Genomic DNA, 26716 nt, shown 5'->3' with positions numbered 1-26716 from the left:
CCCAGACTGACTGATGTCTGCTCTCCTGCTCTCTAGAAGAGTGTCCTAGGGCTTCGTCTTCGGCACTTTATCTTCTTTATCTCCATTCCTCCTTAGGTGATCTCACCAGGCCATGACTTTATTTATTATCATCTTTTTAAATTGAAGTATAATTGATTTACAATGCTGTGCCAATCTCTGCTGCACAGCAAAGTGACTCAGTTACACACATTCTCTTTTTTAAATATTCTTTTCCATTATGGTTTATCACAGGATATTGAATATAGTTCTCTGTGCTACACAGTAGGACCTTGTTGTTTCAGGCCATGATTTTAAACCACCAATGTGCTGACGACTCCCAAATCTGTATTTCTTGCTCTGGCTCCTCCCCTGGACTCCAGATTTGCAGGTTCAACTGCCCACTCAACATCTCCTCCCTCGCCTTCCCCATCTCGCTGAAAGGCACCCCAAATGCCCAGTTGCTAGGGCCAAAAATCTGGTATGCCTTACTTCCCTCACCTCCCATATCCAATCTATCAGCAAGTTCTGTGAGTTCTACATCTAAAATACACTAAAACAAAGAAAAAAACCCCGATGGTGCAGTGGTTGAGAATCCGCCTGCCAATGCAGGGGACGTGGGTTCGATCCCTGGTCCGGGAAGATCCCACATGCCCCGGAGCAACTAAGCTCGTGAGCCACAACTACTGAAGCCCGCGCACCTAGAGCCCGTGCTCCACAATGAGAGAAGCCACCACAATGAGAAGCCCGCGCACCGCAACGAAGAGTAGCCCCCGCTCGCCACAACTAGAGAAAGCCCGCGCACAGCAACGAAGACCCAACACAGCCAAAAATAAATTTTTAAAAAAATCATTTTTTCTTTTGGCTGCCCCACACGGCTTGTGGGATCTCATTTGCCCAACCAGGGATCAAACCCAGGCCCTTGGCAGTGAAAGGATGGAGTCCTAACCACTGGACTGCCCAGGAACTCCCCCATAAAATACACTCAAATTTGACTACTCCTCACTATTTCCACTCCCACCATCATATTCCAGCTCATCTTCCCCTCTTTGGACTACAGAGATAGCCTCCTCCTCCATTCCCTCCTTCCATCTGAATCCCTCAATAATCTATTCTACACAGAATAATCTTTTTTTTTTTTTAATTTATTTATATTGGCTGCATCAGGTCTTAGTTGCAGCATGTGGGATCTTTAGTTGCGGCATGCATGCAGGATCTTGTTCCCCCACCAGGGATCGAAACCGGGCCCCCTGCATTGGGAGCACGGAGTCTTACCCACTGGACCACCAGGGAAGTCCCAAGAATAATCTTTTTAAAATGCTTATGTGAAATGATATATGGTTTAAGATTTGCTTCAATATAGTCTGAGTAGCAGGAGGCTGAATGGGTTTATCAATAAAAAGATTATCTATGTAATGATAATTACTGCAGCTGACTAAAAAGGATACTCCAGGTTCATGATTACTATTTTCTCTACTTCTGCAGTTGTTGGAAATTTTCCATAATAAAAAAGTTGAAGAAAAAAAAAAAGGTCTGCTTATGTCATTACCTTGCTTAGAACCTTTCTACTGTCCTTAGAATAAAATTCAAACTCTTTTCAATGGCCTATAAGATCCTATAGATCCTATATGATCTGGCCTCTGCCTGTCTGACTTTACTCCACTTTTCCCTTAATCATTAAGTTTCAGTTACGCTAACCTGCTTCCTGGTCCTAGAAGGTAGCAAGCTAGTTTCTTTCTTGGGCTTTTTTTTTTTTTTTAAACCTACTATTCCTTCTTTTGCTCCCTGGTTCTTATCAGACTGGCTCCTTCTCATTTTTCAGATCTCAATTCAAACTCACTTCCTCCTCCTCTTCCACAATCACCCTATATAATAACTTGTGTCTCCAAGACAGTCTGTTTTACATTATGTTGTAGGTCTATTTTATTTTTCTCGTGTACTTATTACTATTTGAAATTATATTTATTTGTATGCACATTCTATCTCCTCCCCCTAGAATGTAAGCTCTATGAGCAGGACCCCTATGTTCTAATTGCTGAATTCCCAATGCCTAATATACAGTGCCTAAAACATTGTAGTGTTCAAAAGCAATTTGCTGAATAAATTAATAAATCACCAATCCCCTGAGACCAGGCACTGAGCTTCTTGTTCCTTATTTCCTACTCCTCTTAGAGAAGAACCCAGGCATGCAATCTTCCCTCCTCCCCACTGGGGGGGAGGACTCACTTGGCAAAAGGGATAAGGTTGTCTCCATCTTCCTGCGCTTGCATGACTGGACTGGGCTGGGCGGCTGGACTGAGTCTCCTCATTGGTGCTGGGGGGATAATGGAAAATGAATCATTCACTCATATAATGGCTGTAGGAATGAACCTGTAGCAGGTCTAGAGATTGGAAAGAAGACGTATGGGGCCAGAAAAAAAGAAAGAGAGCTGAAAAGGTATTTCAAGTACTGAGCATTTCTACTAGCTGAACATACAATTTCAAGATGGCAGACACAGGAAATGTGGATGTGGTAAAAGAGAAAAGAAAATAAATGTTCTGAAGCCAAACATACAGAGTAAGTGAAATTTACAGATGGCAGTGGAGTGAATTAACTGGCAACATGGGATAATGAAACGAAAAAGGGTGACAGGGGGACTAGATAGGGCAGAGGCATTTGGGGATAGTTGGTACAGAACTGGTGGCTGGGGTCAGTTAGAGAATTCAGGGTTGGTAAATAAACCAGGTACGAGGGGTTAATAAAAGGTAAGTGTGGACAGAGTGGTCAGTTGGTGACAAGGAAGGAGGAGGCAGTTGGGAAAGTCTATAGGTGAAGAAGGTGAGCAGAGAGGTCAGTTACACAGAGCCAGAATTCGGGACAGCCAAAGGTGACCTGACAGCCAGTGGGGGGTTGGCAGAAAAGGCAGATAAGAATGTTAGATGAGTTAGGAGAGTGACTGTAGGCAGCATAAATGTCAGAAAATTGGAAACTGTTGCAGGTGAATAAGTATTTATCCAAAGGCAACTAAGGATGGGCTGAGAAAGGAGTTAGGCGAAGTGAAGAATGGAGAGAGGAGTATTTAGAGCTGAGGTGGCAAATGCCGTAGTTAAAATCTGGCTGAAAGGGCAGATGGGATCTAAATTGGATGTCTTGGGCCAGAGCAGGGGAAGCTGGAGTAGAGGGCAGGTGGGAGCTGAGGGGCATTCAGACCTCAGGTAATTGGGTCTAGGTGGGTGACCCAGATCTATGAGGAGAATGGGCCTAAGGAAGCTAGACAGAGGACTGGACAGTTGGCCTGGGGGCAGCCAAGGCTGGGAGGGCAACCTGAGCCTGACAAGGCAGCTGAGGACCTGAGGGGTCCGGCTGGTCTGAGGAGTTGGCCAGAGCCTGGGGGTCTTGGGGGGTGGGTCCCTGCCTGGAGGGAAGGCCAGGCCTTAGCGGGCTCAGGGGACCCTTGGCGGGTGGACTGGGGCGTGGGACACAGCTAAGCCTGAAGGCACAACTGGGGGCCTGAGGAGTCGATGTGGCCCCCAGATGGTGGGCCCGCGCCTGAAGGACTGCCTGAGGCCCGCGGGGGGCCAGGCTGGGTAGGCAGGGGTGGCCTGGGCCTGAGAAGGCACCGAAGCCTGAGGGGACGACCCGGGCCTGCGGGGCCTGTCGAACGTGAGGGCCAGGCAGGGACCCAGCGCCTGGGTAGCCGTGCCGCCGCCGACTGCCCTTGTCCACGGCACCTGAGGCAGCTGCGCGGCGAGTTCTAGAACTATACGCCGGGCGCAGAGGAGGAGCGAGGCGGCGTCGGGAGCCGAGGGCGGAGCCGGCCGGCGCCGCGCGCTTGGGGGCGGGGCCTGCGCCGAGCCACCTCCTGGGCGGGGCCCTGCGGGCGGGTCCGCCCCCTAAGCGCGCCTCCGACGGCGGTGACGTGCGCGGGTCCGGGTCCTAGGTCTCCTACCGGGGTCGGCCGCCACTTTTCCCGGCTATTTGGGCGCTGGCCACCCTCCCGAGTGCCTGCGTCCTGCTCGCCCTCCCGTGTCCGCAGCTCGGTTCTCCCGTCTCCGCCCGGTGGGCCCCGCAGTCCTGGGGACATTGCCCCTTTAACAGCTGTCCGGGTCGCTGCCTAGCCCTTCTCGGGACGGCGCGCGCCCGCCCGCCCATCCGCGCGCGCGCGCCCGCCGATCCCCCGCCCCTCGCTCCCGCCCCAGCTCGTGCTGCCCGGGCGGGCGCCGGCCGCTGGCGCCGCTACTGCTGCCGCCCCCGGGGCGCGAGTCCGCCGCCCGCCGCCCGGGGACCCGGCGAGGGGCGGGGGCAGCCCCGAACCGGCCCCGGATCGCCCCCGCTCCCGTCTCACGCTTCCCGGAAAGTTTGTCCCTTTGCACTCTGCCCCGCCGCTCCGGGAGCCCCGCCGCGACGAGGTGAGAGCTGTGGGAGAGGGGGGGTGAGGGAGGGGACGCCCGCGGAGGAATGTGCCGGGCTGGGGGGCGGGGAGCCGGGGTCCCGGTTTTCACCACCCGGCGGGGGCCGGCTGGCCGCGGGAGCCGGGATCATGTGCTATTTGTCCCGCGGAGGCGCAGAGAGGTGCCAGGCCCGGGGCGGCCGTCGGTTGGCTGGACCGGAGGACACTGTCCGCATGGCCGCCCAGAAAGGCCGGGACGGGGGCCTGTGTGAAAACTGCTGGGTGAGCAAGGTGCAGGTGGCCCTAGGCCCCCTTTCGGGTCGCTCGGCCTCGCCCCAGCCGCGGCTTCTCCCTGTACCCCACTGACCTATTACGCTGCACCAGCCGACCCCTGTACCTCTCTCTTGGTCCATTACCCCGCCATCCACCAGCAGTGCCACCTCATTCCCTGCCCCGTTAGCCACAACGGCGTTACAATTGCGTGTCTCCATCAGTGTCCTTTCCCTCCCCTGGTCAGGGTCTGGGGGTCAGGGCTGTTCTTCCTGAGACAGCCTCTGTGGTTTCAGCTACTCCCTTCCTGTCCTGGGACAGACCAGCCCTCTCACCCCTCCCATGCCCTGGCCAGAAAGGCTGGTGAGGTGAGGCCCAGCAGGACAGGGGTTTGAGGCCCTTTGGGGCCACAGAAGGGGGCTCAACATCTCTGGTCGCTCTTCACAACCCTCCCACCCTGTTGTCCGTGGGTGTGGGCTGCTCAGCCTCTCCTCCCAGGGTGTGGGCACCGGATCACCCACATTCCTGGGCTCCAGCCTGGCACTTTCCCCAGGGCAGTGGATGCCATAGCACTAGCCCCAGGCTGGAGCTGGGACCTACCTGCTTCCTTTCCCTTCTCTCCCTCTTCAGGGGGACCCTACTGCTATCCTCCCTTCCCATAAACACAGGTATTCTGGATCCTCCAACAGAGGACCCTGGTGGTTGGTAGGATGGTTACAGGATGACCCCACCCTCTCCTGCCCATTGTCCTGGATCCTAAGGAGGAAGTGCTGGGGGCTGGTCAAGGGGTTCGGGGCTTATAGGCAGGCCCTGTGGATCCCAGTTCTGGGCTGTACCTCCAGCCATTGGACTTTGCCCATCAGCAGTCCCTCCTGTGTGGAGGTTATGGACCCTAGGTGGGAGCTGGTTTCTACTTGTCCCTGGCTGACCCTGTGGGGGAATTTTAGGGCAGGTCTTATGTTTGGGATTTTCTCGCATCTTGTTTCTCTTCTGGGCTTCCAATTTGTGCTTTTCCCCTACCTGTTCAACATTTCTGTGTTTGCTGTCCTCTTGTGTGTCCCCTTCTTTTTCTTCCATTATTTTCTAAGTAGCATGACCTCAGTCTTCTTGTCTCTCTGATTTTTTTGGTGTTTGGGACTTTCTGCCTCTCCTCTCCCCGCTTCCCACCACCCTCAGTGTCTCTGCCCATGTGTCCCTCTCTCTGAATTGCTCTCTGTCCAGCCTCTTTCTCTCTTCTCTCTCTGAACGTTCAGTGCACTTGTGAGTGACGAGGAATAAAAATATCACCGTCCCTGCCCTTGGATTCACATTGCATTCGACCATTCCAGAGGAACAGCCATCCGCACCTTTCCTAACATTACCCCCACCCCTTGTCCTCCAGCCCTGGAACCCCAGACACCGCTCTGGAGCCACGAGTGCCTCCTAACCACTCTTCCCCCGCAACCAGGGTTTCCCCTACAGCCCCAGCTGGCGTGGCCAGGCCCCCAGTGTAGGATGGGGCTCCTCCTACGAGGGCCGGTGGCAGCCAGAACTGATACAGCCCCCCTGGTCTGGGGCCAGGACACCAGGTAACTCTGGGGTGGCATCCCAGGTCCCTGCCTGCTGGGAAAAGGCTGGGGAGAGAGGCAGGAACACCTCCGGGAGTCCCTGAGGAGAGTGACATTGGGGAGGAAGGCCAAGGAAACAGAAACTGGGTCCTTGAGGGGCTGGGTAGCCGGGGAAGGGGGTGTGGAGAGACTGGTTCCTGGGAGAAGTTGGGAGGCAATGTCTGGGTCCCCCAGACATTGCCTCCCAATAGCTCTGACCTCCTCTTCTGTCTCTGTCCTCCAGCTAAGGAGGGTGGTAGTATCTGGAGCCATGGCTGGCGCCTCGGTGAAAGTGGCAGTGAGGGTTCGGCCCTTCAACGCCCGTGAGACCAGCCAGGATGCCAAGTGTGTGGTCAGCATGCAGGGCAGCACCACCTGTGAGTGAGCCCCACGGGCCCGTCTGGGCACGGGCAGGGCAGCACCACCTGTGAGTGAGCCCCACGGGCCCGTCTGGGCACAGGCAGGGCAGCCCGGGCCCACTGTACGGGCCAGTCCTGCCGGGCCGAACCAGGAGGAGGGCTGCGCTGGGCACGGAGCAGGTGCTAATTGTAAGGAAGGAGGCTGGGACAGGCTGGCCTTTCCGTGCTCCCAGTCCCTGGGAGGGGGAATGTTGGCCTGGAGCCCTCCATTGCCCAATCCAGGGAGGCAGCCGGGAGGGGGGCGGGTCCTGGGAAGCCAAAATTAGCTTGGGTGGCTGGAGGGGGTGGGGAGTATTAAAGGGGAGAGATGAACTAGGATAGGGGTGGGGAGTGGGATGCCTGGCTTCTGAGGGCTTGTGGGGAGTGGGCAGCGGTTGGGAGTACCTGACCTTGGCCTTCATCCCTTTGCTTTCTCAGCCATCATCAATCCCAAACAGAGCAAGGATGCCCCCAAAAGCTTCACTTTCGATTACTCCTACTGGTCACACACTTCGGTGAGGTTGTTAGGTTGGGGGAAGAGCTAAGCAAAGAGGGACGGGGGATTCAGGTCCTGGGGAGGGGGCATTGCTGGGAAATAGGACCTCCAGGGAATTGGTTGGGAGGACCAGGACCCTTGGGTTGGGGTGGGTAGGACCCTGAACTTGTGACTAGGACAAGGATGGGGGAGGTAGAATCCCTGGGATAATTTAGGGCTGGCAGGAGACTAGATAGGATCCTCAGGGATGATTAGGACCGTGAGGGGGGTGGGGGCCACACAAGATCTTTGGGCACCTAGATACCAAGGACAAAGTCATCTAGGGTTCCTGCTGTCTTTCTTGCCCCCCTTCCACCTAGGCCGAGGACCCCCAGTTTGCATCGCAGCAACAGGTGTATCGGGATATTGGAGAAGAGATGCTGCTCCATGCCTTTGAAGGCTACAACGTGTGCATCTTTGCCTACGGGCAGACGGGAGCTGGGAAATCCTACACCATGATGGGGCGGCAGGAGCCAGGGCAGCAGGGCATCGTGCCCCAGGTACGCTCGGGGCCTGGCAGGGAGGCCAGGGCTGAAGCATCTTCAGCTGACCCTAGGGGAGTAGGCTGGGTTCTAAGCGTTGTGGAGCAGAGACCTGGCTCTCTGAGGTTGTTAGTAGTAGGGAAGGTGATGGGGGATGAGGTTGGCTCCAACCTGGACATCAGGGCCAAGAAGGCTCAGTGAGAACAGCCACACCTTTGGCGGCAGAGCGCCCAGGGTTTGAACCTTGTTTCTACCACTTACTGCTGTCTTACCTTGTCTCGTAATTACTTGTGAGTGTAGTTCCCATGTAGGCCTGTGTACCGCAGTAAAGGTGTTTACTGTAGGAAAAGCCAGTTGTGGATAACTGAGAGTTGACCATAATCTCCCTGACTGCAGCATAGTGACCTTGCATACAGGCTCCGGGTTTGCATTTTGGCTCACTGAATACTAGCCTGTGACCCTGGGCAAGTGTGAACCTCTCAGAGGTTGCTTTCCCATCTGTAAAATGGGAACGATCCCGTCCCTCCCTTGGGGCTGTGGTAAGGGTTAAACAGGGTCACTTGAGACCTGGCCGGGCCTGGGTGCTGGGCGCCACAGGTGTGCCATGAACAGCAGCATCTTTGTGCTTCTCTGTGTCCCCCTCCAGCTCTGTGAGGACCTCTTCTCTCGTGTTAGTAAGAACCAGAGCGCTCAGCTGTCCTATTCTGTGGAGGTAAGCCCAGGTCTTGGGAGGGGCCTGGGAGGGGAGCCACAGTGTCCCCTGGGTAGGGAGGAGGCGAGCAGAGCGATTAAGACAAGTGCAGTCTCTGGAGTCTGGCAGCCTGGGATCTACTCTAGGCTTTACCAGTTAGTAACTGTGGCTTTGGGCAAACGATTTCTCTCTCGGCTCCTGAGTGTGTTTATCTGAAATGATAACGATCAGGGGTCCCCTCCTAGGGTTGTTGGAAGGCTCAGTGAGCTTGCACATGTAAAATGCTTAGCAACACATAGTAAACACTCAGTGTAGGTCACCTGTATTGTATCCAGTGGAGTCCGGGTTAAGTTTCACATTGGATATGGTTGTTAGCTTTTTTACTTTTTTAAAAAATTTATTTATTTATTATTTATCTTTGGCTGTATTGGGTCTTTGTTGCTGAGCGTGGCTTTCTCTAGTTGCATCGAGCGGGAGCTATTCTTCGTTGTGGTGCACGGGCTTCTCGTTGCGGTGGCTTCTCTTGTTGAGGAGCTCGGGCTCTAGGCACGCGGGCTTCAGTAGTTGTGGCTCGTGGGCTCCAGAGCGCAGGCTCAGTAGTTGTGGCACACGGGCTTAGTTGCTCCGCGGCATGTGGGATCTTCCCGGACCAGGGCTCGAACCTGTGTCCCCTGCATTGGCAGGCGGATTCTTAACCACTGCGCCACCAGGGAAGCCCAGCTTTATTACTTTTTATTTGCTTCTCCCACTCAGGTGAGCTACATGGAGATCTACTGTGAGAGGGTACGAGACCTCTTGAACCCCAAGAGTCGGGGCTCTCTGAGGGTCCGAGAGCACCCCATCCTGGGCCCCTACGTGCAGGACCTGTCTAAATTGGCTGTGACCTCTTACGCAGACATTGCTGACCTCATGGACTGTGGAAATAAAGCGCGGTGAGGCAGGCTGATGGGGCGGAGAGCAAGGGAGCCGGGGTTAGGAAGATGAGGGGCCGGACCCACTGACCATTCCTTCCCCCCCGCCCCCCCCACCCCCAGGACTGTGGCCGCCACCAACATGAATGAGACCAGCAGCCGTTCCCACGCCGTCTTCACCATTGTCTTCACACAGCGCTGCCACGATCAGCTCACTGGACTGGACTCAGAGAAGGTAGGAGCCCCCCCCCCCCCCCAACACCCGCTGCAACCCCATCCCACCTGGTAACAGAGACAGAGATGTGATCAGCGGGCCTTGCGTCCTCCCTCCCTGTCCAGGCTTGGTTGAGTGCCTCCTCTGAGCTTCCACAGCCCCCCGTGCTTCCCCTATCAGATCAGTGGGATAGTCTCCTTTTGCATGTTTGTTCTTCTAGCTAGGCTCCTTGGGGCAGGTCTTGGAGCCCACTGTGTGCCGGGACAAGGCACACAGTGGGCATGTGAATATCTGTGATTGAATAAATGAAGAAACGGACAAGTAACCAAACCCTCACTGTCATCTTATGTATCCCGCTTCCGTCCCCCACTCCTGGCTTTCTCCATCCCTTGCCAACTGCCTAGTCCCCTTGCTGGGTGTTCCCTTGATATGCCTGCCCCGCACTGACCCAGTCACCTCCTGTCTCTTTCCTCTGACCCAGGTCAGTAAGATCAGTTTGGTGGACCTTGCTGGCAGTGAGCGGGCTGACTCCTCAGGGGCCCGGGGCATGCGCCTGAAGGTGAGGCACTTGGGAGGGTCGGACAGGGCAGTGGTGGGGGCTGTGTGCAGTGGTCTCAAATCATAACCTGGTGCTCTGGCTGTGGGGGGAGCGGGGGAAGGGGATCGGAGTGGGAGAAGAAGGCCTCATTCCCCCCGTTCCTCTTGCCAGGAAGGCGCCAACATCAATAAGTCCCTGACTACTCTAGGGAAGGTGATCTCGGCCCTTGCGGATATGGTAAGACCTGGGCGTGGGAAGAGAAGGGGCTCTGGGAAAGCGGACAAAGCGGGTGGCCCACCGTAACCCCCTTCCCCCTTCCGTCCCTCAGCAATCAAAGAAGCGGAAGTCGGATTTTATCCCTTACAGGGACTCTGTGCTCACCTGGCTGCTCAAGGAGAATCTGGGTGAGGGGGCTTCTCCTCTCTGTCTCTCTCTGCCGACCCTGCCACCCGTCCTGCCAGCCTCCTTTTGATACCAGTCGCGTTGACACCCCTGGAACCTCAAATCCTCCAGTGGTCCTTTGACTCTCCCCCTGATCCCCAGGGGCATCCTTTGAAGGTGTCCTGATGCTGAGATCAAGGCCACACCCTCCCTGCCAAGCCGAGGGCCTCGCTGACTTGGCTACCCATGACTGCTGTCTGACCTCACACCCACCTTTGACTTCACCCTCCTCCCACTGATCTCTGACTGTCCCACAGATGTCTGATGTCTCCCTGACCTCACCCCCACTTCCTCTGACCACCAGATTTCACGATTAGCTCCACAACTCTTAGCTTTACCCTACCTTGGACAGTGACCTTATTGGACCCCTGCCTGAGCAATGAGGCCCCCCTGACCCTGTGACCCAGTCTGACTTTTCTTAGGACCCTGCCCAGCTCAAGCTTTCCCCTCCTTTCCATTCATAGGTGGGAATTCACGCACAGCAATGATTGCGGCCCTGAGCCCCGCGGATATCAATTACGAGGAGACTCTTAGCACCCTCAGGTGGGGCTCTAGTAGGGGTGGGGCGGGACATGAAAAGTGCCAGGAGCTCAGCGGCTGGTAGCTCAGGACCCTCCCCATGAGTTAGGGTTGACCCTCAGCTCTACTGCACTATGATGAAACCTGGGAGGGAGAGGGAATCGGGCAGCAGACCAAGGTCACCCGTGTCTGGGCCTCACCGGTCCCGCTCCTCCCTCCTCATCCAGGTACGCCGACCGCACCAAGCAGATTCGCTGCAATGCCATCATCAACGAGGACCCTAATGCCCGGCTGATCCGGGAGCTGCAGGAGGAGGTGGCCCGGCTGCGGGAACTGCTGATGGCCCAGGGGCTCTCTGCCTCTGCCCTGGGAGGTGGGACTCCGGGAGGGGCAGCTCAGGGAGGCTCCTTGGCCCAGCTCATCCCTCCTCATTTGCCTTTGCCCAGGCCTGGGACCAGGGAGGGACCACTGCACAGGAAGCCCAGCAGGTGCCCCTTGACTTAGGTGCAGATGTGGAGAGGGGACAGGTCACGCCTTTAGGTGTTACAGAGCTGGGAGGGACTGATCCTCCTGGGGAGAGGCAGGCAGGATTCAGAGGGACCTTAACAGGCTCCTGGAACTACTGAAACGACAGGAGCAGGAGTAAATGGCAAATCATGCGTTTATGATTTAAACAGTAAGTCATTAAGAATAGGCTGCCGGGCACCTGCCTTGACAGAAGTTCTTGTGAAACATTGGGAATTAAATTGACCGTAAGCTTAATAATAGTCAACAGCAGACTAATTTCTGAAACGTAAGGCTCAGCCTCCTTACTGTGAAATGGCGTCTGTATTAGAGGATCTGTGATCCGTGTTGGCTGTGCCTGGTGTGACTGTGCATTCAATCTTGGGGTCCATCCCACTGAGGAGTTGGGGTGCTAAGGGGCACGGTGGGGAGAATAAGGGTTCTTGGGAAGAGAAGGTAGACACGATGTTCGCCTCTGCACATTTGAAGGGTAGTCTTGAAAAAGAAAAAGCAGTGTAGTCTTTCTCATCCCAGAGGGCAGAACTAGAAACAGAGCTACATGTAACATGGGGCAGATTTCAGTTCAACACAGCTAAGAACTTTCTGATGGTACGAGTCATCCTACAATGGAAGGAACTGGCTACCTTGTTCAGTAATGAGCTTTCCATCCCTGGAGGGGAACAAGCAGAGACTCGGTGTCCATTTGTCAAGGCTGCAGTAGGAGGGTTCTCTACTTTGTGGAGGTGGACCATGGGTCTTTGTGGAGGTGGACCAGTCCTTCCAGGCTGGTCCGCTGTGAGACCTTCCCTGTTTCCGATCAGTTCCATCTTTCCTTGGCCTCCTTCTTTTACCTTCTTCTCCCTCCTAGGCCTGAAGGTGGATGAGGGGAGTCCCGGAGGTGCTCTGCCAGCTGTACCATCTCCCTCTGCCCCAGCTTCGCCCTCGTCCCCCGCAGCACACAACGGGGAGCTGGAGCCATCGTTCTCCCCCAATGCTGAGCCCCAGATTGGGCCTGAGGAGGCCATGGAGAGACTGCAGGTGGGAAGCTGGAGCTGGCAAGGGGTGGGGCTCTGGGGGCTCCTGGGAAGCACCCCCTGGGAGGTGCTTGTCCCAGACCGTCCTGATCCCTGCCTGTCTTGTGCCCCCAGGAGACAGAGAAGATTATAGCTGAGCTGCATGAGACCTGGGAGGAGAAGCTACGTAAGACGGAGGCCTTGAGGATGGAGAGGTGTGAGGATGGGGCCGACAGCTGGAGCCCTGGAGGGAGCGGGGTGGGGAGGGAAGGTCAGGCCCTGCAGGGAATGGGTTCATGGGTACCGATGACAAGACCAATATTTGCCTCTCCTTTGCCTACAGAGAAGCGTTGCTGGCTGAGATGGGGGTGGCTGTCCGGGAAGATGGGGGAACCGTGGGCGTCTTCTCTCCGAAGAAGGTGAGTGAGGAGGCCTCGGAGACTCTGGATGCTGAAAGGAGAGGGTTGGGGTGGCAGGGTCATGAGTTCTAACTCTGATCTCAGGTCTCTGAATTGTCCCTCCATCATCTCTGTCCCCACTCCTGCTCCCTCCTCTCTGTGTTGTCCGGCCATCCCTGTCTTCTCCCTCCATCTAGGGACCACAGGATGCCAGGGTCCCTGCCCTTAGGGGGATTTCAAGAGCTGCTTAGAATCTAGGTATTTATAAACAGAAGCCCACACACGTGTGTGTATGAGTTCATGCGTAGAACGTATCTCTGGATTCATAAGAAACTGGTTATGGCGGTTACCCCATGGGGAAGGGAGAGGACCTGGGAGATTGCAGGTTGGTTGGGATAGCAACTTGTCCACCGTGTGCTCTTTCGTATCATTTGGATTTTGTAACCTGTGTATGTGTTAGCTATTCAAAAACAAACAAACAAAAACAAAAAACCTGAAAAGTACGTTTTGAAAGGATAACTTGGGAAGACAAGACTGTAAAAGGAATAGGGGAAGAGTAAGCACCAACCTGTAGGATGTTGATTGTAAACGCAGCGAGAGGTTTTTTTTTTTTTAAACTGTTGAGCTGTTCAGAATTCTTTTTTTTTTTTAAATTGGTGAGTGACTATCTGTTTATTTATTTTATTTATTATTTTTGGCTGTGTTGGGTCTTCGTTTCTGTGCGAGGGCTTTCTCCAGTTGCGGCAAGTGGGAGCCACTCTTCATCGCGGTGCGCGGGCCTCTCATTATCGCAGCCTCTCTTGTTGCGGAGCACAGGCTTCAGACGCGCAGGCTCAGTAGTTGTGGCTCACGGGCCTAGTTGCTCCGCGGCATGTGGGATCTTCCCAGACCAGGGCTCGAACCCGTGTCCCCTGCATTGGCAGGCAGATTCTCAACCACTGCGCCACCAGGGAAGCCCCAGCGAGAGGTTTAAAGATGGAAGCGTCAGTGCAGCCTGGAGATGTATGGAAACTGGTTTCCTGGAGAAGGTGGTCTGGAAAGTGGAGCCTGAAAGATGGACGGGGGTGTGGTAGAGAGGAGCAGAGAGAACATCGGGCCGAGCAAATGTCGGGTATTGTCGGCCGAGTGGGGCGCACCAGCACCTGTCACGTGCCCGCTGTGTAGTAAGTGCTCAGTAAGGCTTTGTGGAGAGGAAGGAAGGGAAGAAGCAGGGCAGGAATGATCAGGCTCAGTTGGAGGCAGGAATGGTATTCAAAACCTTTAGCAACCAGCACAGCACGGGGACCAACCAGTCAGAGTGGACGCTGGCTTCCGACGGCCAGCACAGCTGTAGCAGTGCACACTGGTGAAGCGGTGATGCAGAGGCCAGTTTGGGCAAAGCAGGAACTTCCAGTCCCAGCCCTGGAATGGAGCCAGCCACGCCTGTCAGAGCCGTGGTACGAAGCATCATAGGATCAGGCTCTAAGTGAGATACACCTCTTCCAGGCAGTGGGTTACTGGAAGGAGACCCCTCCGATTTTCATACGGACAAGGCATCTGGGTGACTGAGCAAGCAGGGACCATTGAACAGGGATCCAGACAGAGGAGAGGGGTTTGCCTGGCCTGAGGCACAGCCAGGGGCGAGAGAGCTGTCGGTGGGTGATTGAGCGTGGCAGGCAGGGCTGAGGGGTCAGGTCCGGGGCTGGGCACCCAGGGCTTTGGGATCCCCCAGAGGCGCACATCTGGGAGGAGGGACCGCAGGGGGCTCTCAGCGTGGCTTGCCAGCCACCTGGGAGTGCCAGGTACCTGTGGAGCTTCTGCCACAGCTGCAGGGCTAGGGAAAGGTAGAAAGGGATGGACAGACTGATGGATGGGTTTTTCTTTCCTGGAGAGGTTCACACTGTGCAGGGTGCCACCTGCTAGAGCTTGGGACCAACAGGAGGGGCTTTTGTTTTGTTTTGTTCTTAGTTGTTCTTGTAAAGGTGGCACGCCCCACAGGGAACGTTTACTTCTTACAGTGAGGTGAAAAGGAAATCTCTTTCTTTCCCACCCTCGGGTTCCCCTCCCAGAGGCGAGTCCTGTTGCTGGCTCCTGATGTGTTCTTCTAGAGGTAGTCTCTGCACGTACAGGCGTGTGTTAAAATCATCCACGTACGCACGCACATATCGTCCCTCTTTGCCATGGTGCTGGTTCCATACTTGACATGTTACTTTTTCACATAACAGTGTATCGCAGTTCTGTCCGTGTTTTTTTTTTTTCCCCACAGTGTCAGAATATTCTATTGTATAGACGTAGGATAATTTTTTTTAACCAGCTTCTTACTGATGGACATTTAGGTCGTTTCCCATTCTTTGATACTATAAACAATGTTACAGAAGATAGTTTTACTAATAGTCTGCTGTCTGTAGAACAAATTCCTAGAAGTGGAGATTTGGGGTCCACCAGTAGCCAGGTGAAACTTTGATCTCTTTTGCCAGCGTGCCTCCAGAGATTGTAACCATGCCCACTTATACTCCCAGGAGCAGCATACAAGAGAGCCCGTGTTCCCTCATCCTCTTCAACTTTTTCATCTTTGCCCATCTGATTGGTAAAAAAAAAAAGTGTCTTAGGGGAGGTAACTTCTGCATTTTCTCCAGGTGGCAAGAATGAACCCACTCTCATAAGTTTAAAAGTCATGTGGATTTCAGAGAGAAAGCTGTTAGACTCACAGGAGAAACGGGTTTGGTGGGGGTGACTCCAACCTAGGAAAGGTCGAGTGGAGAATTGGGTCCTTGGGGCAAAAGCTCCAGTTTGTCCCAGAGAGAGCCAAGGGCCTTAGGGAAAGCCCCTTCTTTTCTGAGACCTCGCCACCAGGCCTAAGGACTTCCTAAGTCAGTAATTTTCAAACCTGGCCCGGAGCTTCCTTCACAGGGAATGGGGAGGGGGGAGCAGGACTGGACTATGGGTCCCCTGCCCCCACCTCGGCCTGAGCGGCTCTCTGCTTATCTGCTTGACGTGTTAGGCTTCTAAGGCTTCTAGGTAAGGTTTCCTGTGAACAAAGGGTTCCAGGGCTGAATAAAGATTGAAAAGCACTGCCCTAAATCATGTCCCCTCTCCCGAGGGATAGATCGCTTTCTGCTTCCAGGACCCATCCGCGTTTGCCATTCCCAAGCAGGCCTGACACTGCAGTGTCGGGAGGGGCGTGGTCATCCCTCAGGAGAAGAGGAAGTGTTGCAGAGTCTCGTTGGAGGGGCCGACACAGAGATACACAACGCATCCACCGTAGACACAGCCTTGGGCTTCCTGTTCAGGGGGCTCCCAGAGAACTATGGGGCCTTGACTGCTGGCTGTCTTCCCCTACACCCTGTGCTCCCCTGCCTCCGTGCCTTTGTTCAAACTCCTCTTTCACCTGGAACCCTCTTCCTTCTTCATGTCCACGTCCTCCTCATCATCAGAGACCAGCTCCCACACTGCCTTTTCCATGAAGCTCCCCTGACCCCCATGAGCTCCCACTGGTCTTTATTTTATTCATTTTTGTGTATGAGCCCCTCCCAGGATACAGTGGGATGAATGAATGATTGAATGAATGAGCTAAGTGAGGGCGTGAAAAGTTCAGGAAGTCTGTTATGAGGCATGTGTCTCTCACCTGCAATGGTGTTTCCACGCCAAGTCTTATCTCCCCAAGTTGACTCTGATTTCCTGACCGACGGGGCAGCAGCCTCTGGGTGTGACTCATCTCTGTGTCCTGCCGGGCACCTCAGTGGGGTCTTGCACATAGAAAGGCCACGGTATATCCTTGCAGAACAGAGGCAGGGGATCTTGTGTTCGGGTGGAAGGCTTGGGAAAGCTTTGTGGAAGAAGTGGCATTTGAGACGCACCATGAGGGACGGGAAGTGAATGATTTTGACAGGTGGGGATGGGGGTGGGGCCAGGAGGGAGGCTGTTCCAGGCGAGAGGATGGGCAGGGATGAGCCCGGCTTTTTGGAGTGAGTGCTCAGAGTACACTGGGTGCGAGCACAGAAGGGGAGAGGGGGCCCCGGAAAGGGGCTTGGATAAGTGGGCTGGGGCCCTGCCGTGGAGGAGGCCCAGGAGTACCGGCATAAAAAGCAGACTCAGGTCAGGCAAGCATGCGGTGCGTGGGCTGGAGAGGTCTGAGCAGTCCCCTCTCGTACCCTCCCGAAGTGGCAAGATACATTTTGAGGGAAGAAGTGATGAGCCCTGGGGCCAGAGGGAGTGCGGGGAAAGCAGAGAGAGGGCAGGTAGCTTCTAAGGTTTCGGGTCCGGGAGACTCGTGTGTCCAGCTGCCTCTGGAGAAATGGGGCCTGGGGAGGGGCGAGAAGGGTGAGGGCATCTTGTGTGCGAGGAGAGGGTGGGTCAGGCTGCCCCGAAGGCACTGGGGTAAGTGGGAGCAGGAGCTGGGAGAGCTCGCCCTCCGAGGGAGGGGGAGGGGCGCAGCGGGGAGCCTGCAGGGATGTCTGCGAAGCGCCTTCCCTCCCTCTTGGCTGCACCCCTGGCGGCTCTCCCCTGACTGCCGCCCCCTCCCCACCAGACTCCACACCTGGTGAACCTGAACGAAGACCCCCTGATGTCTGAATGTCTGCTCTACCACATCAAAGATGGTGTCACCAGGTAGCGTTTGCTCGGGGCCCCTGGGGCAGCCTCTCCTTTTAGGGTGTGGTTGCACAGGGAGGGCCACGCTGGCGACCCCCTTCTCTAGCGATCTCCTGGGGACGCCCCAGGTCTCAGGACAGCTCCACTGCGGCCCTGTTAGCTCCAGGCTTCCTGAGAACTTGCTGAGCCTGCCTCCACCCACCGCTTTGGTGTGGGTGACACCCCTCCTGGGACCAAACCAACCCAGCGCTGGCAGGGATAGGTCCTGATCTACTGGGGCAGAGAGTCGGTGGGAGCTTGGACTGCTGCGTTCTTGGCCCCCAGCACCACTGCCTGGGCATCGCTTAGTGGGACCTTCCCTTGGGGTGGGAGAGAGAAGGGAAACATAACCCTGGCCCCATGCTGTTGAGGGCAGTGCCCACGTGACAGGTAACTTCACTGGCTAATGCTAATGAACCCCTGGGGCTCAGCGCCTCCAAGGTCACCTCCTGGAGTTAAAGGGGTGAGGGTGCTCCTTCCTCTCCCGGCACAGGCTGTTCAGCTGTCCTTGGTGATCATCACGGGAAGGATGCAGGAACCCAGGCTGAGGGCACCCGCCCCACTCCAAGTCCCCTTCCCCCTTTGCTGTGTAACAGTGAGGATGTGGGCTTTGGGGCCAGGCAGATCTGGGCTCACATCCCAGCTTCACCACTGCCGGGCTGCATGACCTTGGGCAAGTTACTTACCTCTCTGAGCCTCAGTTTCCTCATGTGTGAAATGGGAATAATTATACTCGGCCTACTGAGTTGGTTGAACTTGTGTTCAGAAGGGGCTTGGTGTATGTATGACTGGCACATGCTCAGAACATGTTGGCTGTTGCGTCCCCAGGGTCGGCCAGGTCGATGTGGACATCAAGCTGACCGGGCAGTTCATTCGGGAGCAACACTGTCTGTTCCGGAGCATCCCTCAGCCGGACGGAGAAGGTAATGGCTAAGGGGGCGAGACTGGGGTGACCCGACAAGGAGAGAGACAGGTCCCTCACTGAATACAGAGCCCTGGCTCGGGCGCTGGGAGTGCAGCCGCCGCGTGAGAGGATGTGTCCTCACCCTGAGAGGGGCCTTGAACTCCTGGTCAGCAGTGGGGGCCCTGCTATCTGCACCTGCCCTCAGGGCGCAGACTCTTATTATGAGCTGGGAGTGGTGAGGGTCCCCAAGGCAGAAACAGAAGACTGGCTTCAGAGGGTGAGGTTTTGGGAAGAGGAGATCCTGCCCTCTTCCTTAATTTTTTAGCCTCAAATAGCACCCTGGTCATTTTTTATGAAAACCTGTAGGTTTTTCAGTGGGATATCTGAATTTATCTCTGAAAACCTGATTATCTACGTAGCTATGACTACAAAAATTTCAGGCAGTTAGGCAACCCATGTCTCCCTTTGGTTCCAAAACTTTCAGAGATTTTTAGCTGTTTTTGGCCACAGCAGCAAAAGCTTTTAGGAATCACAAGCCCTCAGGGTGTAGGTAGTAGTCTGTCTGACAGGTAACAAAACAATGCTCGTGGTTAAGTACCACTTAGGGCATATTCTGAGGTCAGTGTTTTGTTCTGGTTCAGTCTTTTTTTTTTTTTTTTTTTTTTAATTATTTATTTATTTATTTGGTTGCGTCAGGTCTTAGTGGTGGCAGGTGGGCTCCTTAGTTGCGGCTCACGGGCGCCTTAGTTGCGGCTCGCTGGTTTCTTAGTTGTGGCACGTGGGCTCCTTAGTTGCGGCAGGCAGGCTTCTTAGTTGTGGCTCAAGGGCTCCTTTAGTTGTGGCTCGCCAGCTCATTAGTTGTGGCATGCGAACTCTTAGTTGCGGCATGTGGGATCTAGTTCCTGGACCAGGGATTGAACCTGGGTCCCCTGCATTGGGAGCGTGGAGTCTTAACCACTGCGCCACCAGGGAAGTCCAGGTCATTTTTTTTTTTAATGGACTGATTTGGGTTCAGTTGTGCCCAAGTGAAGTCAAGCTCTGGGAAGTGAGTCGGGCAGGGAGGCTGGCCGTGTCACACCTGAGGTCTCCCTCACCTGGAGCCCGTGCTATGTGCCTCAGGTCTGATGCTTCTGGGGGACAGGAGACAGGGCACCCGTGGTCAGCGTGTGTTTTAAAATAAGAAAAGATGCTCTCGTGTGGCCTGCAGCTCAGGTTGAAGACCTGCCCAGTGGACTTCAGTTCCAGTTTCTGGTCAGTGGATTAACGCAGTTGTTCTGGTCTCGTTCAAGTCCCTAGTGGCAGCAAATGCTTCCGGCCCTGTGGGCTGCGAGCTATTGAATCTGTTCAGCCCAGTGAGTTATTGCCGAATTCCTGTTCTGCGGTTCCCTCAAGCCATGTGCTGGGGTGATACCAAAACCACACAAGGCCTGTGGAGGCAGCCCACCCTCAGGAGCTCAGGGTGTGTTTGGGGAGGTGACAGGCCCGAATAGGTTACGTCACAGTGAAAGCAGCAGATGGTTCTGTGCCCCAAATGATGGAGGCTCTATAAAGGGTTAGTCCATTTGGGCCTTTAAGATTTAATACTTGACCAAAGACGCCTAGAAGAGCAGGCAGCACGGATAGAGGTGTGAACACAGAAGAATAGTTATTACTTACCATCTACTTTGTGCCTTTGCATTTTCGCACACAGCTCACAGGTAAGGGAGCTGCGGTTCCCAGGGGTTAGGGAATTTGCCCGAGACTACACAGCTAGAAGATGGCAGAACTGGATTGGGACGCAGCATGGCAGGCTCTAGGGCCTGTGCTGTGAGTCCTGGGCTGCCTCGGTTCAGATCGCTGTGGGTTCGTGTGGGTTCTCACCTGGCCCCATTTCCCTCCATAATAACTATCCCCGCCCAACCCTGACTTTAGATTACTTGCTCAATTACTTGTTTATCATCTTTCTTATCAAGTGGAAATGATCTCTGTAAGAGCAGGCATTTTGGTTTTTATCTCTCCTGTATTTCCAGGACCTAAAATAGTGCCTGGCATATTATAGGGGTGCAATATATTTGTGGAATGGATGGATGAATTTGGAGCGTGGTGGGAAATAAGGGTGGGGATAGACTGGTACCCTTATAGCCACCTCATCCTCTTCTCTGCCACCTTCTTCCATTGCTGGTCACCGACGTGGTGTTGCTTTAGCTCTGTCTGACATCTTCTTCTCCATTGTTTCTGCCCCTTCATCCAAGTTTCCCTTTGAGCATCAGCTCAGGAGTTACCACTTTCCCATAATCATTTCCAGTCCTCTGCCCCTAAGCCGAGTTACTCTTTGCTATTTTTGTACTCCTACAGCGTCTGTAGGCTCGTCTCTGCCTTACGTTACCATTCATTCTGGTTTCTCTGTTCCTTGTAAGGTAAATAATATTTCCCACATCACTTTATTTGAGCCTTTCAGCCACTCTGTAAAGAAAGACTTTGTTATCCCATTTTATAGCTCACAGAAATTGGGTGACTTGCTTAATGTCCCTCAGCTAAGGAGTCATAGAGTCTGGGTCTTTGGAACGCGGGGGCCCTTCTGTGACAACGGGGCACTGGTCCTCAAGGACAGGGAAGTGCCTCAGGCATCCTCGTGTCCCAGCAAGCAGCAGGCTTGGTGATTTGTACAAGGAGCACCTTGAGAGATGTTTGGGTTGGGTTGACTTGATCTTCTCCCGTGAAGATAGTGATCTTGACTGAAGATAGTTGACTGTGGCTTAAGGAGATCCGTTAGGTAGCAGTGTGCAAGATGCATCAGACAGAAGTGGGGCTAGGAGCCTGCTGGAGGAATCCAGACCTGGCCAGTAGCAGTGTTGTTTGGGAAGGAAGGAGTGGTCATCTGGAAGGCAGAAATGACAGGGCCTGCCGACCAGCTGGACCTGAGAGACCACGCCCTCTGAGAATTCCGGGCTTGCTAAGCCGCTGCTGGGGAGGATGGCAGAGGGTGAGAAGGGAGCCCCCGCAGAGGCTCCTGGGAACTGTAGCTGGGGCTCTAACCCTCCTTCTGCTCTTCCTTTCCCGTGCTGCCTGCCACCAGAGGGGCCATGGCACCCCGACAGGTACTGGGTGGCGGGACTGGGGGTGTATGTGTGTTTTGGGAGGAATGCAGGGTGGGAGTCTGTGACCATACCCCTCCTCCCCCAGGGTCTGATCGCTCCCTCTCCTCTCTCCCTGCCTCAGTGGTGGTCACCCTGGAGCCTTGTGAAGGAGCCGAGACCTACGTCAACGGGAAGCTTGTGACTGAGCCCGTGGTGCTGAAGTCAGGTAGAGGAGGGGGCAGTGAGGGTCCTGGGCCCTGGCTGTGCAAGGAAGAGCTTCTTGGGTGACTCCTGGGCAGGACCCAGAAACAAATAGGAAACAGCGTGGGCATGTGAAGACGGAACTGGGAAGGGAAGAGAGAGGGAGTCAGGTTTTGGTTTGTCTCGCTGCCTCAGGGCAACAGGAAGAGGATGCCAAGCTCCTGATTTCCTTTGGCTGTCAGCGATAGGGAGGTTCCTGGGGTCAGCTAGGGGAGCCTCGGCTCCAACCGCTCTTGGATTTGGGGTGATGGAAGAGATTGTGTTGGGGCTCCTGGGATTTGTGGGCAAGGCCCTGTGCACCTCGGGCATGGGGAGGGGTGTGCTGCCGTGGGCGAGTGAGTCCACTTCTCCATCCTCCTATCTCCAGGGAATAGGATTGTGATGGGCAAGAACCACGTTTTCCGCTTCAACCACCCGGAGCAGGCGCGTCTAGAGCGGGAGCGAGGGGTCCCCCCGCCCCCAGGACCGCCCTTCGAGCCCGTCGACTGGAACTTTGCCCAGAAGGAACTGCTGGAGCAGCAAGGCATTGACATCAAGCTGGAGATGGAGAAGAGGTGCGTGGGGAGGGTGCTTGCACCCCAGGGCCCTGCTGACCGTCCCCCCCAGGTGCCCAGCCCCCAGCGCCCTCCTGTTGCGAGGCGCCCTACTGAGGTGGCTCCAGAGCCTCACAGCTCCTCCTCCCCTCCTCCCCCAATCCCAGGCTGCAGGATCTGGAGAACCAGTACCGAAAAGAAAAGGAGGAGGCTGATCTTCTGTTGGAGCAGCAGCGGCTGGTGAGGGGCTGGCCAGGGGTGTGGTGGGGCAGGCAGAGGCGGGAGGTGGGCTGGTGGGCACTGGAGCAGCCGGCCTGGCAGAGCTTCAGCCTGACTCTGATTTTGGTCACACTGCCTGGGCCAGAGTGGGGAGTGGGCCCGGGGCTGGGGGGTAGAGGTGGCATCTAGGAGGAGACAGGAAAGAAATGTGACCCAGGGAGGAACCCATGCAGGGAACTAGGGTTCCTCCCAGGTGACTGGGGCTTCCTGGACTCTAGCTGATCCTGTGCCACCTTTATGATTTTTACCAAATCCAAGTACCGCCCGTGTTGTTATTTACTTAAGATTGTTCTTTGGGGACTTCCCTGGTGGTCCAGTGGTTAAGACTCCATGCTCCCAATGCAGGGGGCCTGGGTTCGATCCCTGATCAGGGAACTAGATCCCGCATGCCGCAACTAAGACCCGGCGCAGCCAAATAAATCAATAAATAAATATTTAAATAAAAAAAAGATTGTTCTTTGAATGGACTTACTTTTAAATCTTTAACCGCATCCTGAGCGATATATACACACGAAACCCATACTTGGTACGGCTACAGCTAATACTCACTTTCTCTGTGCCACACGCTCCGAGCATGTTAATCCTCAAAACGTATCTGTGAGGAGGTGCCGTCATTACCTCCGCTGTGCAGACGAGCAGAGGTTAAGCCGTGCACCCAGCACCGAGCCGCTCTGACCGTGGTGTTTCCATGTCGCTGGGACACATGGCTCTGGGGTGCCCTTAGCCCTCTCCCCGTCTGTCTTCCCTCTCTGTGGCCCCAGTATGCGGACTCTGACAGCGGGGACGACTCCGACAAGCGCTCCTGCGAAGAGAGCTGGCGGCTCATCTCGTCCTTGCGCGAGCAGCTGCCGCCCACCACGGTCCAGACCATCGTCAAGCGCTGCGGCCTGCCCAGCAGCGGCAAGCGCAGGGCCCCCCGCAGGGTGTACCAGATCCCCCAGCGACGGCGGCTGCAGGGCAAAGACCCCCGCTGGGCCACCATGGCCGACCTGAAGATGCAGGCAGTGAAGGAGATCTGCTACGAGGTGGCCCTGGCCGACTTCCGCCACGGGCGGGCCGAGATCGAGGCCCTGGCTGCCCTCAAGATGCGGGAGCTGTGCCGCACCTACGGCAAGCCTGAGGGGCCCGGGGACGCCTGGAGGGCCGTGGCCCGGGATGTCTGGGACACGGTGGGCGAGGAGGAAGGCAGCGGAGGTGGAGGTGGTGGCAGTGAGGAGGGAGCCCGTGGCGCAGAGGTGGAGGACCTCCGGGCTCACATCGACAAGCTGACGGGGATCCTGCAGGAGGTGAAGCTGCAGAACAGCAGCAAGGACCGCGAGCTGCAGGCCCTGAGGGACCGCATGCTTCGCATGGAGAGGGTCATCCCCCTGACCCAGGTAGGACGGGCCCTGCCCGGCTTTTCACCGCCTGCATCTCTCCCCTGTAGGAACCTGAACCTCCCACCTCAGAGTCCAGCCTCCTTCCTCCTCTTCCTTTAAAAAATCTTATCGAAGTTTAACACAGCATAGTTCGTGAATCACCTGCCTCACAATCACCAGGGCACTAACTGAAAATGCAGATTCCTGGGTTCTGCCCCAGACCTACTGAATCAGCATCTTTGGGGACAAATCTGCATTTATAATAAGTACCCCGGGTGGTTCTGAAATACAATGAAGTTTGAGAACCACTGATACAAAGGGTACAGTCCTTAAGTTACCACTTAATGAGTGTTCCCATAGGTGTCCACTCTTAGAACCACCCCTCTCCTGGGTGACCCTTTCTTTACTCTGGTAGCCACTGTGCTGAGCACTTCTCCTGTGTCACCGTGTAAATCTTCACAATGGCCCTGCGAGTGGGAGTGTTCTCACCTACCCGTTTTCCATGTATTCACCCAACAAGTAAATAGTTGAATGTTTACTGTGTGCCAGGCATCGTGCTAGCTACTGGGGTTGCTCACAACAGACGGAATTTCTGCCGTGTTCCCGCTTGCCTTCTAAAGGGGGGTGACAGGCAGCCAGTCATAACAGCAGTCATGGTTGTCGAAGGCTTACGGCTCCAAATGCAGCTCTTACCCCTCTCCTCACCCTCCCCTCTCCACACCCTTGGGCTTCCTTGCTGTTCCTTGAACTTGCTGGGTGCACTCCTGCTTCAAGGCCTTTGCACATGCTGTTCCCTCTGCCCAGAACGCCCTTCCCTCTGAGAGCCATAGAGCTCGTCCCTCAGTCCCTTCGGGTGTTCCCTAAAATGGGAACTTCTCCGTGAATCTCTTCCGGTCCTTTCACTGCATCTACCCCCACCCTGGCCTCCTGTCCTTTTCCTTGCTCTGGTCTTTTCCATGTGAATATATATTTTTATATGTGTATAAAATATATATATATATATACACATTTATATAAAATATATATAAAATATATAACATGGTACTTATATATAATATAAATAATATACATTAAATAACTTAAATACATATATTTATATTTAACTTGTTATGGAAGTACAGCATATGTACCATACTATATATTTTTCTTATTTATTTATCAACTGTGTCCGTTCACTAAAATGATGGCAGGTATTTTTCTTCCCTCTTTGTTGACTGCTGTATCCCCAGGGCACGTCATTTATTCAGCAGTATTTGCTGAGTGCCCACTAGGTGAGGCATGGTAGAATTTCTCAGGTAATCTTACAACAGCCCTATGTGATGGGTACTATCACTGTTGATGTCATCTTACATGTGAGGACACTGAGGCACAGAGGCTACAAGCCGGAGATCCAGACCCACAGCTAGGAGGTGGCAGACCTGGACTGAGTCGGCCACCTGACTCTGGGTCCGGGCTCCTAAACCAGTGTTCCTCCAGCTTCCTCGTCCCCATGCCCCTCTCTCTCAGGACCCCTGGACGTCCAGCTGCTCCAGGGCCTTCCAGCTTGTCCTCCCGAATCTGCACGTCCTCAGGACTCCACTCTCCTCATGTGTCCCCTCTTCTCTCACCCCCTCTCCCTCCCAGGATCACGAGGATGAGAACGAAGAAGCCGGTGAGGCCACGTGGGCCCAGCCCCAAGGGTCTGAGGTCGCGGAGCAGGAAGCCCCCAGTGACCGAGCACCTCCCGCACGGCCCTCCTCGCCGCCCCTGTCGAGCTGGGAGCGGGTGTCGAGGCTGATGGAGGAGGACCCCGCCTTCCGTCGGGGGCGCCTTCGCTGGCTCAAGCAGGAGCAGCTGCGGCTGCAGGGACTGCAGGGCTCCGGGGGCCGGGGCGGGGGGCTGCGCAGACCCCCCGCCCGCTTCGTTCCCCCTCACGACTGCAAGCTGCGCTTCCCCTTCAAGAGCAACCCCCAGCACCGCGAGTCCTGGCCGGGGGCGGGGGCCGGGGAGTCCCCAGCGCCTCCGCAGCCCCCCGAGGAACTCACCCCCTCTCCGGCCACCCCTGCCCGCAGGCCCCCAAGTCCCCGCAGGTCCCACCGTCCCCGCAGGAATTCCCTGGACGGAGGGGGCCGATCCCGGGGAGGGGGTTCTGCACAGCCCGAACCCCAGCACTTCCAGCCCAAAAAGCACAACTATTATCCCCAGCAGCCCCAACCATACCCAGCCCAGAGGCCCCCAGGGCCCCGCTATCCCCCATACACTACGCCCCCGCGGATGAGACGGCAGCGCTCAGCCCCTGACCTCAAGGAGAGTGGGGCGGCTGTGTGAGCCCCGCGTCTTGGGCAGAGAGGGCCTGGCGGAGCCCCTCGCTGGGAGGAGATGCTGCTTCCCCAGAAGCCCTGGGGCAGGAGGCCCTAGAGACCAGAGAGAAGGTCCGAGTAGGTGATAGAAGATGTAGGGGTAACTGGGCCGGAGGCTGAGGGAGGAAGAGGGCACGGAGCTGCCAGGAGCGAACCAAAGTGAAGGAGAGCGACGGGAAGCTGTCTCGGGGCTGCCCCTTGCGGGGGAGGGGGTCCCACAAACGCTGCTAGGGTGGGTGGGGGGCTGGGGTGCCGCGTAGTCGGTGTTTGACTTTCTTTTCAAGTGGGGGCAAAGGGGAGAGAACCTAGAGGGAGGTAAGGTCTCCCCACCTCCTGGCCCTGTCTGTCTGTCCGTCTGTGGTGGGTTTCTGTTTCCAGGGAGGTGTGGTGGGATCATAAGTCATTCCTCTCCCCTTTCAGGCCTCCTGCTATATTTGGGGGACCTGTCTGGCGTCTGGTTTGCCTGGGGTCCCTGAGGATGTGGGACCTTTCAATAAAGGATGGAAAACAG

General features: G+C 55.4%; 2 protein-coding genes across 9 annotated transcripts in view; one reads left to right on the top strand and one right to left on the bottom strand.

The window, feature by feature from the left end:
- The window catches only part of INCA1 (inhibitor of CDK, cyclin A1 interacting protein 1), an 8710-nt gene extending 2632 nt beyond the window's left edge, over positions 1–6078 (bottom strand). The window contains exons 1-2 of one of the 5 annotated variants that reach the window (XM_082371105.1): positions 5658–6078; positions 2224–2311 (exon numbers count right to left, since the gene is read on the bottom strand). In XM_082371105.1, the coding sequence (XP_082227231.1) occupies positions 2224–2306 (83 nt within the window). In that variant the 5' untranslated portion in view covers positions 2307–2311; positions 5658–6078. The other 4 variants (XM_082371101.1, XM_082371102.1, XM_082371103.1 and 1 more) reach the window with 4 other exon arrangements.
- Positions 4207–26716, top strand: KIF1C (kinesin family member 1C). Of its 4 annotated transcripts, XM_082371035.1 has the most exons (24): positions 4207–4386; positions 4546–4649; positions 6085–6205; positions 6468–6600; positions 7060–7136; positions 7477–7656; positions 8285–8350; positions 9083–9261; positions 9364–9475; positions 9936–10013; positions 10164–10229; positions 10321–10396; positions 10898–10976; positions 11180–11325; positions 12325–12494; positions 12605–12684; positions 12813–12888; positions 17375–17454; positions 18304–18398; positions 21578–21661; positions 22064–22250; positions 22397–22469; positions 23270–23884; positions 25490–26716. In XM_082371035.1, the coding sequence occupies exons 4-24, from the start codon at positions 6495–6497 to the stop codon at positions 26171–26173; spliced, it is 3309 nt and encodes a 1102-aa protein (XP_082227161.1). In that variant the 5' UTR covers positions 4207–4386; positions 4546–4649; positions 6085–6205; positions 6468–6494; the 3' UTR covers positions 26174–26716. The 4 variants fall into 4 exon arrangements, with proteins under 4 accessions (XP_082227161.1, XP_082227160.1, XP_082227162.1 ...); XM_082371034.1 differs by lacking the exon at positions 4546–4649; XM_082371036.1 differs by lacking the exons at positions 4546–4649; positions 8285–8350.

The sequence above is a fragment of the Balaenoptera borealis genome, assembly GCF_965194805.1.
Source record: "Balaenoptera borealis genome assembly, chromosome: 20".
NCBI lineage: Eukaryota > Metazoa > Chordata > Mammalia > Artiodactyla > Balaenopteridae > Balaenoptera > Balaenoptera borealis.
The sequence above is the reverse complement of the archived record's forward strand: the minus strand, read 5'-3'. Positions and strand labels throughout refer to the sequence as shown.

What these genes read in the sequence shown, in the direction of transcription:
- KIF1C (XM_082371034.1), top strand. Translation starts at nt 6,495, where the DNA reads ATGGCTGGCGCCTCGGTGAAAGTGGCAGTGAGGGTTCGGCCCTTCAAC. An exon ending in GACTGTGGAAATAAAGCGCG is followed by an intron (nt 9,262 to 9,363) that starts GTGAGGCAGGCT and finishes CCCCACCCCCAG; the next exon opens with GACTGTGGCCGCCACCAACA. An exon ending in CCCGGGGCATGCGCCTGAAG is followed by an intron (nt 10,014 to 10,163) that starts GTGAGGCACTTG and finishes TCCTCTTGCCAG; the next exon opens with GAAGGCGCCAACATCAATAA.